This window comes from Acartia tonsa, chromosome 12 (genome assembly GCF_053477335.1).
Source record: "Acartia tonsa isolate MP-2025a chromosome 12, ASM5347733v1, whole genome shotgun sequence".
Classification (NCBI taxonomy): domain Eukaryota; kingdom Metazoa; phylum Arthropoda; class Copepoda; order Calanoida; family Acartiidae; genus Acartia; species Acartia tonsa.
In genome coordinates, this window is record NC_137271.1 from 7108826 (window position 1) to 7122212 (window position 13387).

General features: G+C 38.0%; 1 protein-coding gene across 1 annotated transcript in view; it reads right to left on the reverse strand.

Annotated features, from left to right (window-relative positions):
• The window catches only part of l(3)80Fj (lethal (3) 80Fj), a 75043-nt gene that overhangs the window by 47872 nt on the left and 13784 nt on the right, over positions 1 to 13387 (reverse strand). Inside the window, exons 18-23 of the mRNA XM_080178641.1 lie at positions 10863 to 10980; positions 10467 to 10530; positions 10017 to 10082; positions 8823 to 8976; positions 7782 to 7840; positions 7217 to 7319 (exon numbers count right to left, since the gene is read on the reverse strand). Coding sequence (XP_080034767.1) covers positions 7217 to 7319; positions 7782 to 7840; positions 8823 to 8976; positions 10017 to 10082; positions 10467 to 10530; positions 10863 to 10980 — 564 coding nt within the window. The remainder of the gene's footprint in view (positions 1 to 7216; positions 7320 to 7781; positions 7841 to 8822; positions 8977 to 10016; positions 10083 to 10466; positions 10531 to 10862; positions 10981 to 13387) is intronic.

Below are 13387 nucleotides of genomic sequence, written 5' to 3' on the forward strand. Positions count from 1 at the left end.
CATAGCGTGTAATAAATGTAAAAATAAGTCTGTAGCTATCGATCAAACACAAAAGACATTCATCCTATTGCTCGGTGCATCCCTTGAGCCTCATCAGTATGAGATGCTCAAGGGATACATGGACGATTGTGATGACGATAAGCTGTATGAGAAGGTTAAAGAAAGAATGTTGTTTGTTCTTACTAATTCACTAGGGGAGATATGCGGCCAAGGTAAGGTTGAGTCCCAGCCGCTGGACAAAGCTTTCTTCACGGAGCATGAAGAAGCATTTGCTGCATGGCAAGCAAGGAAGAACCAGTACAAAGGTAAGCAAGGGCAATCATATCCAAGTAGCAATCAGTGGAACAATAACTATGGTAATAATAATTACAACAATTCTCAAAGCTCACAAAACTATAGAAACAATACAAGTAACCACTCTAGTAAACAAAAAGAGGAGGAGGATATAAATCCGAAAGATAAAATGGGGAGAAGGTTAAAATGCAGGGAGTGTGGTTCCTACAAACATTTACAAAAACAATGTCTCTATTACAAAAAGAGAAAAGGAGACCAACAAGCTATGGTAACGCAAGGGGAGGTTTCTGACCCGGGCTCAGTAACAGAAGGGGATAGCGACGAATATGAGGACGCACAAGACAATGTGCAAAAAGTCCTGTTTACAAATGATAAGGCTGAACTCAGTAGATTCACAGCAGAATCATTGTGTTCTGCTGCACTTGACACTTGCTGTACAAGTTCTGTAAGTGGGGAAAAGTGGATGGAAATTTATTTGCAAGCGTTGCCAAAGCACATGAAAGGGAAGGTTAAAGGTCCATTTTCAACAGGGACAGAATTTACCTTTGGTAACAACCAATCCCTAAAATCAGGTAAAGCATTCAAAATTCCTATCATTATAGGAAAAGATGCTCATGAAATTGTTGTTGATGTCATCAATAGTGACATCCCTCTTTTACTATCTAAATCTCACATGAAACAATTAGGTATAGCCCTAGACATGGCAAATGATACTGCCACTGCTAATGGCAAACCTCTCAAGGTTAATACTACCTCCGCCGGACACTTTATTGTCAACTTACTAGGTGACAAAGATGATGATGATAATGCTTTTCTTGCTGAGGTAATGAATATTGATCTGACTGAAGAGAGCACTGACAGAGTTTACAAGCTACTAAACAAGTTACATCGTCAGTTAGGTCACAGACCACGCAAGGTCTTTATTGATTTTTTAAAATCCGCGGATCAATATGATGATTCTTTTGCACCCATCATTGATAAGATTATCAATGGATGTGAAGGTTGCCTATTGCGTAAACGCAGTCCAGATAGGCCTGCTGTAGCGTTAAATCCCTCCAAAGATTTCAATGATGTTGTTGCCATGGATTTAAAAATCTTCAACAACAAATACATCTTATATTTAGTAGACTGTTTCACAAGGTACACACTAGGCACCGTGATCCCTTCAAAGGATCCACAAGTTGTCATCAAGGCTATAATAAGGCTATGGATCAGAATCTTTGGCAAGCCTAGCCAATTCTGGTTTGACAATGGAGGTGAGTTTAGTAACAACTTTATGACAGAAGTATGTAGTATGTTGGACATCAAAATTCACACCACAGGTGCATCAAGCCCATGGCAAAATTCATATGCTGAAAAGCATCACTACCTGGTAGACAACATTCTAACACAAGTAGTTGTTGACTACCCAGCGCTTGATTTCGAAACAGCGATCGCTTGGTCATGCTATGCCAAAAATGTATTATCCAGCATTTATGGATTCTCACCTTATGAACTGGTTTTTGGCAGAAAACCAAATGTGGTTGATATTCTAGAATCACCACCAACAGCATTAGAAATCAAAACACATTGCCAAGTGTTTGATGACAATATGAAAGCAATGACTGCAGCCAAAGCAGCTTTCATTAAAGCACAAAATTGTGAAAAGCTGAAGCTGGCATTACGATCCAAGATCCGCACAGCTGATCATATCTACCAACCTGGAGACTATGTATATTATCGCAGAGAAAAAGATGACAGATGGCTTGGCCCAGGCAAAGTAATGTGCGGGACAACAAAGTCATCATGATCAGACATGGAGGATATTGCTCAAGAGTCAGTGCCAATAGACTCCTACCTGTGAAAGAAGAATTGAGACAGAGAATTGAAGCAGGAGAGATTGCAGGTGCAGATGTAGAGAAAGAAGTAATGCAAGAAGCACAAGCTTCTAATGATACTAATGAGAATACACAAGATGATGATTCCTCAAGAGAAAGAGGAAACATAGTCCAACAACCCGAAATCAACAACACAACTACAGACAACACTGAGATTCAAAATGATGAAAATGACACCAATGAATCATCTAACATAGAAGAGATTGAGCATCAAGAAACAGATCATGCAGAGGACAACAATCAAGCTCCCATGCAAAAGAAGAATGTGGGTAGACCTAAAACCAGCAAATCCAAGAGTACCAGTAATCTTGTTTTCAAACAACAAGAAAGAATCATGATCAAAGTTGATAACTCCTGGAAACCTGGCATAATCGTGAATAGAGCTGGCAAAGCTTCTTGCAAGGCAAGTAGCACTTGGTACAACATAGAACTAGATTCAGGAGAGAAGTTTGCTACTGATATGGCTACTCAAGAATACAGAAAGATCAATGAGGATGCTGAAATCATTATGATGGTCAGTCATGAAATACTTGCTGTATTAGTTCCCAGAGATAGACATAACTCTGATGAATGCATACAAGCTAAATTCAATGAGCTAGAAAAGTTGAAAGAGTTCAATACCTACACAGAAGTTAAAGATGAAGGACAGGAGAGAATAACAACCACCTGGGTAATGACTGAGAAAGGCACTGAAATAAGAGCCAGACTTACAGCAAGAGGTTTCCAAGAAACAGCTGACATTCCCAAGGACTCACCTACAATGCACAAATCCTCGCTGAGGATTGTACTAGCTTTAACAGCTGCACTTGGCTGGAAAATTGAAACAACAGATATTCGTTCTGCTTTTCTGCAAGGTAATGACCTAGACAGAATAGTTTATGTCAAACCTCCAAAAGAGGCCAATGCTGCAGGTTTCTTATGGCTATTAAACAAATGTTTATATGGTCTCAAAGATGCTAGCATAAAGTAAAGTTGAAGATAGACTCTACAAACTAGGTTTCAAGAGAGCAGATGATGATTATGGTTTATTCTACCTGATCAAAGACGGTGTGCTACAAGGATTCATTGGTCTGCATGTGGATGATTTCATTCACGCTGGCAACCAGTATTTCATCAATGTCATCATGCCACAAGTTCTTTCCATATTCAAAGTTGGAAAATCAGAACAAGGCAACTTCATGTATACAGGTTTCAAATTGAACCAAAATGATGATGGAATTACTCTAGACCAAAGAGATTATGTAGAAAGAGTTCAAATCCCAGTTTTGGACACCAAGAGACTTCTACAGTTAGAAGAACCTATGACAGAAGAGGAACTTACTTCTCTGAGGAGAATGGTTGGATCTTTAAACTGGACAGTCAGAAGTACCAGGCCAGATCTAGCTTTTGATCTCATCAATCTTTCAACAAAGTTCAAAGGAGGAAGAGTCGCAGATTTGAAAGCTGCAAAGAAAACCATACTCAGGCTAAAAGATGAGGCAATGGTCAGAATACCAAAGATTGATCTCAACACTGCTGAATTATTTCTGTACACTGATGCTTCACATGGAAACTTGAATGAAGCAAAAGACAGTGCTGTTGCTTATATTTTGTTGCTTGTAGATCCAAAATCTGGCAGAGCAGCTGCTCTTGATTGGAAAGCTAATAAAGCCAAAAGTGTTGTTCACTCAACTCTAGCAGCAGAAGCTCTAAGCCTTTACAATGGCATGGACGCTGCAATAGCTACTAGGAAGCTCTTGCAAGACATGACAGGTCACAAATATGACCTAAAGCTCAGAGCTATCATTGACAACAAGGATTCCTATGACACAATTCATTCAAGCACAAACTGTGCTGAAAGGAGACTACGTCGAGAAATAGCTTCAATCCAAGAATGTTTGACAAGAAAGGAAGTTAACTCAATTATTTGGGTGAAGGGAGAACACCAATTGAGTGATGTACTCACCAAAAAGGGTGCAGATGGTACAAAGATTTTAAATGTTCTTCAAACAGGGTTAATTAGCCCCGAAAGCCTTGCAGCTATTAGGCGCACTTACTAATGTGCCAAAAATGTTCTTTATTCTCAAATAAAAAACATTTTTTTTGTATATACTTAAAGTATCAATTTTATTTCTGAAAAATAAATTATTTTACAATTATTAATCTCATTATTCAAAAACGGAATCTTAATCTTATCAAAATTGGTTAAGATAGGTCGTCTTCACTAAAAATATTCATTTTTTAACGCGGCATTCCAAAACTCCGTGCGCTCACGAGCCCCGCACGTTCTAGTCGTTTCTAAACCATTTATTGGACAACAAGTTTTTACAAAAATTTACTTCATTTTAAAAATATGTGTCTCAAATCAGTTCGCTTGTGCTCTATACAGCAAAACAACCTACAAATCAACCCTACAAACGCTCTACTTTCTTTCAATGTAAGTTTTCTTTCATAAAAATTTCTAATTTTATGAGTTTTAAAATTACTGTTTTTTTCAAGTTTTTTTTATTCACTTGATTGAAACGAATATGTGTCGCTTTTCAATGCGTACTCTCGTTTTTTGCGTACAAACGCGTTTCACCAACTCTCGTTTTTTTTGAGTAGAAAAAGTATGTGTTTAATTATTTTTTAAAAAATAATTTTGAATCGTCATTTCTCAATAAATAAACTCGATTCTGTTAAAAGGATTTCTTCTACAAAAGAAAAATGCAATACTATGCAATATTTATTTTTTTCGTCGCATTATGTGTAGTGGTTTATTACAAAAGTCCTTTTTAACAAAACTGACCTAAGTTTGTTCTTTTCATCGTAAGGAATTGCCTAATCCTTCGAAACGAAACACATCTAAAAAGCCTTTCTAAAAAGTTTTTTTTTGTTCATTAACAAATTTGTTTCGTTTTTTGAACATAAGAAAGTTGTCTGTTTACTAAGACAAGTCTCTTTATGTCAACATCTAAAAATATACAATTTTTTTAGATGTCTGCCAAGGATTGCGAGTACCCAGGAGGCGAGGCCGCCCTCATGACCGTTGAGGAGTCCACTGTCACCATGGAGATTCCAGTTGAAGACCGCTATGTGATTGCGGATCGTCCCTGCCCGCCTGACTGTGTTTTGGACCCAAAATACATGATAAACTGGTATAACATGTATTCCAACACTCTAGGTGAGATTGAAGCCCGCATCATGCTTCTTCTAGAGGACAAGAACCCCGTCTATGTTGTCTGCATTGCTTATCAGACCCTCGTTCATTAACATCTCCTTCATGAGATCTATGAGTCCATCCAGAGGATCCAGGTGAAAGCCAACGCTTCGGGACGCCATAAATTCAGCCCAGCGGGATGTATGTTTGTACCAGACCAGCATAGGAGCTGGGACATCTTTGCACAATTCAACACCTGGGTTCGCCAGCTAGCCGCCGACAACAAGATGCAGCCCCTCATGTTGCACAAGCAGCTGTTGGAGAAACAAAAATCCACCAATGTGTTGTGTGTAAACCCGCAGCTTTATGTCGAGTTCTTATCAAGATCTTCACTCGGCTCTTCACTCACAAGGGATGGGTTGAGAAAGGTGATAAATCCCCTGGTGAAACACATCACAATCGGCATGAAGTGTGAGAACCCGCTGACCCCCAAGGCTGACCCCAGCAGCTTAGTTCCTACACCTCCAGGCCTCACCGTAAAATATTTGAAGTCCCCCTCCATCGTCGAGCACCTGCGTGGACTTGGTTTTTTTGTAGACCACCAGCAGAAGAAGGGAGCCTCCCGCTCTCTGTCGAGGACCAGACCAGAAGCCAGGAACAAGAGGAGAAGGTTGGTGCCACCCACGACGAACACCCCTGTGAAGGCCCCCGCTGTCAGGACAGATGAAGCACATTACAGTGCTCAAGGTAGCAGCACAGCCAGCAGCCCTGGGTATAGTAGCCGTTCATCCCGCAGTTCTGTATCCCGCCGGTTAAGTGAAGCTGGTGCCGCCGCCATCGCCGAGGACCGCAAAGACAACGACTTAGCGGATTGCGTATTTTATAATGCGTTAAACGATGTTGGTGCCGGAGAGTCCACAACAGAGGTAACAGATCAAAAAGAGAAGTATATGAAGATCTGGTCTGCTTATGGAGCCATCCTGTCTGAAAATCACCAGCTTGAGGTAGACCTCCGGACGTTGAATTCCCAGTTGACCGAACTCCAGCGCTTTAAACAAGAAGCACTGAAGGCCAAGGACAAGGACTTAGAAAAGGAGCTGGCCACCTACATCTACTATGACAAGTGTAACGAGCGCCACATCAGGATCCTGAACCAGAAGCTCCGCGATTCATCCAGACAGTACAGGGAACTGAGTGAGCAAAATCATGAGCTGCTCACCGATTACTATGAGCTCCGTGATGAACGTGACCATGAGCGCCGTGAGAAGGAAGATGTCATTGAGAGCCGCCGTCACCTTGAAGACCTCTATGACAGACTGGTTGAAGATACCAAGGAGCAGGACAAGGGTGAAATGAGAAAGAAAAAGAAGAGCAAGAAAGTAATTAATGTGTGAACTTTTATGTGATAATTTTATTTATGTTTCAGCTATCACATAAAGAAGAATCCTGGCTAGAGTTTGCCCTACCGAAACTCAATACATACATAATATCTTATTTTGTATGCTCATACATGAAAATATAACCATGTACATTCCTATCCTTGTTTTATTGCAGATATCATTCATTGATTTAATTAGTTAAGGCTTTGGTGTTTTGTCTCTATTATTTCTATTTCATATAGCTTGGTGTTTATAATGAGATGTAGAACAGCTGCCACAGTGCGTGTGTTATATTAAAGGTGCGTACGGTATCTATTCCTAAAGATACCAGTTTTATTGGCCTAGGGCCACTTTATCAAGTTACACTTTATAAAGTGTACCTAACGGATAAAGGAATCATCATGCCAAGTTTGAGATCGACAGGACAATTCTAACCTATTTAAACTAGGTAACTAAATGAGCTTACAGTTATGGACGTGACGGACGTACGAACCGACCATATTTATAAAAATGCTACTTTTCAAAAGTACTTGTTTGGCAAACGTGACCTCCTGAGTGCCAGGGAGGGGTAGCAGCCCGGTGAGTGAGGCCACTACCCAGGCTGCTGGCAGGTCGCTCGAGGCTCCTATGTCCCCGCCCGCAACAACATCTCTAAACAAGATGAAACTGATGCCTTTATGAAATTAAAAAAATATCCTTTCTTGTAAATACTTACCAAGGAGACTCAGACATCCCAGTAACATCCCAAGGTATGATAGACACAAACACACAGAAAAGGCCCAATTTTTTTAATTGATGGAAGAACTGAACACTAAATGCCTTTTTTTTTTTAAAAAAGACATAAAAATAATATAGGCAATGGAAAGGGAGGGATGACACATAGGACTGGAAACCTTAGTTTAATTAGCTAATAAACTTTTTGAACGATCAAGCACATATGTTGATTAGATACTAAACTAATCGATGAATTTTTACTTGAATATTGCACCAGATAAACATGCAATCTGATGAAATGATACTAGCAGCTGGCTAAAATAACGATACGCCCCCATATACTACCTTTACTGCATCCCCTCCCCTCCTACTGGATGAACGAACTGAACAAGAACTTACCCTCTGGCGGGTGTATCCAATGTTAGTTGACGGTCTGTGCACAATACATTTCCAAGTTCCTAAAATATAATAACTAACTATCCTTATACTAAAGTAACAGGATGTCTGTCTGTTTGTCTGTGTGTTTGTATGTTTGTACCAATGGATTTCGCTAACCGCTAAACAAATCGGGTTCTCCCTAACAGGGTAGCTTGTCATAGGTCCCGGGAAGGGTTATACCTATTTAGGGGAGGGTACTACCACCCTCCCAAGAGAAATCACAAAAAAATCTAACCTAGAGACTTGAACGCAACATAGATATGTTACGTATTTTTTAAAAACAAATATCTAAAGTGCCACTAGAGGCCTTTAGGGGCGTAGCCGCTGGCTCTAGTATATAAAGTAGTAAGTTTTTTTTGTCTGAGGCTTAAGATTTTAATAATTACTGAACTAATTGAGTTCTATTTTTAGGGAAGCTTCATATAGATCCTGGGATGGTTTTAGGCTATTTTATTTTTATTTTTTTTTTGCTTATGCCTTGGAATGATATAGGATTTTATCTGGCTTTTTTTTACCCCTTTGACTACATAGCCCATAGATGCTAGGGGCGCATCCACTAGTCTATTAAAAGAAATATTTACGAAATTTTCATAGTTTGTATATTTCACTGAAAATTTTTTTCCCTATATTATTCTATTACCTAAGCAATGTTCTTAATTATGACCAAAAGTATATATTAGAAATGGTCATATTTGAGAACAGTTAGACTTAATAAGCGCCTTTGACTAAACGGTAACACAAAACCTTTCAGAATATACGCGAAAATGGGCTGTTTATAACACAAGTCCTTAAAGTTTTATAATAGAATTTTCTCATTTGTTGCCTGAGCATTTTAGGGAACTTTAGTGAATTCTGATTGGTTTGATCATTAAGTTGAGTATCCGAACGTTTCAACTATTCAACGTAATCTACAGAAGGGGTATTTCTATGTAACATCATTGGGGAGGAACATCAATTTATTGGCTATTGTCTTCTCCCTATAGATCCCAGCAGGAATCCTACCTGGAAGAGGGCAGTAAGAAGAGCAGCACCGCCCAGTGTGGTGCCCCACCTCTTCACCATGCTCACAGTTGACCGTCTGCTGGCAGAGGAGGGACACAACAGGCCAGCGATTACACACTTCAACAGGCCGGTCTGAGTCTCTTTATCAGCGTTGCTAAGAAAAGTTGATTGATTGGTTAGTATAATTCCAGGGGTTCATTAAAAGAATATCCTATAGTCTCTGGAATTTAGTTTTTAGTAACTTTTAAAGGTGACATTTTCACTGAATAATAACAAGTTAGATTAGAGGTCAGGAAAATTGATTCTTTATTAGAGACAACTTTTGAAGAAACATAAGGCCATATAAATGACAGAAGGAGTTCTAAATAAGTATATCCCTACTTAAATATTTTTTTAAAGCACAAAAAAATAAATTAAAATTCGGGAAATAGAAGCTTGGTTTTAGACCAAAAAGTGTGCTTTTTCAGAAAGATATACAGGGTCATCTCAAAAAACGCCTATCTCAAAAAACTTCCATCCCCCCAAAAAGCCTATCTTAGAAAACGCCTTTCTCATAAAATGCCCACTACATTCTAAAATATAGCTTTGTTTCATAACTAGTATTCAATAGTAAATTTTTTTTAATTTTGAAAATTTGATTACACCCCCCCCGCCCCCCCCCCCCCCGACAGAGAGCAACTATTTTAGGTTAGGTTGGAGGCTAGGGAGCCGAGCGCTGCGGCCAGAGTTCATAGTTCTGTCGAGGGGGGGGGGGGGGGGGGGGGGGGGGAATACTCAAATTTTCAAAAGTGAAAAAAAAATTTCTAAGAGGATTTTACCCAATAATATAAAAAGACTATATTTTGAAATTCTGAATATTCCAATTTTTTTTCATTTTGTATAAAGACATACTTTTATGATATCTTTTCTTAAAAATACAAATAAACAGTTACCTAATAAAGTGACCAGTAAGTAAACTTTGTACACATAAATGACATAAAAATCTTTTAATAAGGCAACATTGGTAAAGGATCCGCTACGCCCTAACATTTAAAACATTACTAAAATTCTATCTATTGAATTTTAATTTGATGTTCTCGAACTAGTGTCCAAACTTTTAAACCAATAATTTAATTCTAAAGATGGGGTTATATAGTTTATAATCTTTGATAACGTCCTGAAATTTTTCGTCCATTGTCTTATCTTTGATTTTACCTTATAATAGCGAGGAGTGTTGAGCCCATGCTAGCCAGAGATCCCAAAACAGAACTGGGAGCAGAGCTAAAATAATAGTTACTTATTATAGCATCGTATTATAAACAGCTTTCCGCGGATATAAAAATGTATAATTGTTTATAAAGATTAAAACCAGTTTTGTTACCCAAGAGATGCCAAAGGCACGCGTTAATAGAACTGATTTTAATATTATGATTGTACCTACATCTTTATATCAGTAGAAAACTGAGTTGAAAATTTTCGGTATGGCTGAGAAATGGTTCTAATCCAACGGATATTAATCGGTTTCTAAGCCATACTGGGAAAAAATTAAACCTTTTTCAATAAATCAGTTAAAAAAGATAATTTTTAGAATTCGAGATTAAAACATTTTATCAAACTTCAAGCCTTTAAAGTATTTGGAATTTTTTTAGTTAATTAAACGTTTACCTTAGGAGTTTTGGATTTGTAAGAAGTCGTTTTTTGGGATCTGTCATAATCTTAATTGCATCCTCTAAAAAAAAAAATACATTAAATTGCTGTTGTCGCCAATATTTATTTCTTTAATTAATGAAAAAAACTTTTGCTCTGATTATGGACGTTCAAAGGGAGGGGGGGACTTTGAAACTTGAAACCCCTTATTTTACCCCCCTCAAAAGCTTGGACGTTCTTTGATCTAATATAAAATTAAACTCCTTGTCTAAACTGTAAAACGAAATTAACCAAGAAACCTAAACGCTGCTAAGACTGATTGTATGACTTTAGAGTACCAATGTTAATAACTTTCAAATTTTGTAATACATTAACTTCTTATAAAAATCAAAAAAGGAGAGAAAATAACCTTACCAAGTTTAGCCTGTACATCAGTACCGACAGCTGCTATCTTAGCCAGGCAAGCAGCTGCGTGAGCAGCTTCATACACAAGAGCTGACTGGTTGGGCTGCTTGGCAGCTGCCTCAACAATCTAAGGTTAAAGAAGTAATTTTAATGCTTAGATACATCAATGAAACTTGTACACTACAAAAAAAAGTCTTGTTTATTTTGAGTAAAAGTATACATTTGAACTTAAAATGCATATGCATGTCAAATACCTACAAAATTATGATTGGAGTCTTGACATTAGCTACATAGTAGAACATTAAAATTCGTATGAAAGTTGCTGCTATCATTGAGATCACTGAACATGAAATAATACGTAACACTCATTTTTAAACTTGCCAACTTGCGGAACTACCTTGATATTTTATATTTTTTTAAAAAGATTTTAATTTCAAACAAGTAAATATATGTATGTACTTTGTAAAACAGCACAGTTAAATACATTAAGTGCTAGCAAGAACATGCAACTTTGTCAGACAAACACTAGTTATGAACATTTGGCGATAAGAACAAATAAAAGTAATGGATGTATGTAGAATATACGTGGATATGATGAGAGGGGAAAAATTGTCGACAAGGGGGGGGGGCGTAATGACATAAGCTCTTAAACCGTGAGCAAAATGGTCTAAATATTGAGCTAGACCCTTCAAACTTGGTATATAAGCCTAGTCCTATAGGTATTACATCTAAATGGCAAAAAAATCCAAAATTTTTTATTTTTAGGTTAGGTTAGGTAAGAAAAACCCTGCGGAAATGGGGTTTTTAGGCTTTTTTGGGTCTATTTTGATGTGGAAACTTGCCTTAAATTGTTTTTTCTTAGGGTTTTAACTTAAATACACTGTATCTATTCATATGGACATTATTTAAGATGATTCAGCAAGTCGGGGACCGACCCCAGGGGGCTAGGTGGGTGGCCCGCAGGGGTTAAGTTCATTTTTCCCAATATATTTGTTGTGATACATCAAATTATAGGTTTTTTAGGTCAAGGAACTCAAATTCAGAGCTAAAATAAGCATTAGACTAATCTGAAGCTAGCCCCAGCGGGCTAGGTTGGTGGCCCGCAGGGGTTAAGTGCATTTTTCTAATATATATCTTGTTATATATCAAACTATAGGTTTTTTAGGTCAAGAAACTCAATTTCTGAGCGAAAATTAGCATTAGACTGACCTGAAGCTAACCCCCCCGGGCTAGGTCGGTTTTCTGCAGGGCTTAAGAGCATTTACCTAACCTAACCTAGAAACTTACTTATATTTTTACAGGTTTCTTTCTTGAATAAACTGTGTCTATTAATGAAGACTTTATTTAAGATGATCCAGCAAGTCGGGGACCGACCCCAGCGGGCTAGGTGGGTGGCCCGCAGGGGTTAAGTGCATTTTCCCCAATATATATGATGTGATACATCAAATGATATGTTTTTTAGGTCAAAGAACTCAAATTCAGAGCTAAAATAAGCATTAGAATAATCTGAAGCTAACCCCCAGCGGGCTAGCTGGGTTGCCCACAGGGCTTAAGTGCATTTTACCTAAGCTAACCTAGAAACTTACATTTATTTTTTTTAGGTTTTTTTTTCTAGAATAAACTGTCCATTCATGAGGACCTTATGAATAAACTGTGTCTATTAATGAAGACTTTATTTAAGATGATCCAGCAAGTCGGGGACCGACCCCAGCAGGCTAGGTGGGTGGCCCGCAGGGGTTAAGTGCATTTTCCCCAATATATATGTTGTGATAAATCCAATTATAGGTTTTTTAGGTCAAAGAACTCAAATTCAGAGCTGAAATAAGCATTAGACTAATCTGAAGCTAACCCCAGCGGGCTAGATAGATAGCCCACAGGGCTTAAGTGCATTTTACCTAACCTAACCTAGAAACTTACGTTTAATATTTTCTTTTCAAATAAAACTGTCCATTCATGAGGACCTTATTTCAGATGATCCAGCAAGTCGTAGACCGACCCCAGCGGGCTAGGTGGGTGTCCCTCAGGGGTTAAATGCATTTTTTTTTTAAAAAGTATGTGTTGTCATACATCCAACTATAGGTTTTTAAGGTTAAGAAACTCAAATTTACAGCTAATAAAAGCATCAGACTAATCTGAAGCTAGCCCCAGCGGGCTAGGTGGGTTGCCTGCAAGTCTTAAGTGCATTTTACCTAACCTAACCTAGAACCTTACTTGTTTTTTTTTATGGGTTTTTTTCTGGAATAAACTGTGTCTATCTATTAGAACATTATTTAAGATTTAAGACCCCAGCAGGCTAGGTGCGTGGCCCGCAGGGGTTAAGTGCAATTTTAGTTGTCATACATAAAATTATAGGTTTTTTAGATCCAGAAATTCAAAGGGGTAGTTTCACAAAATGCATTTGAACTTAATTTAGTGAACTGCATATTTTTTCCTGGTTAATTGGTTAAACTACATTTATATGGCATATATTTGAAAGAATTTAAATTTTGATAGTACAATATTAGCGGTGGAAGAATTTAATATGCTAATAGGAT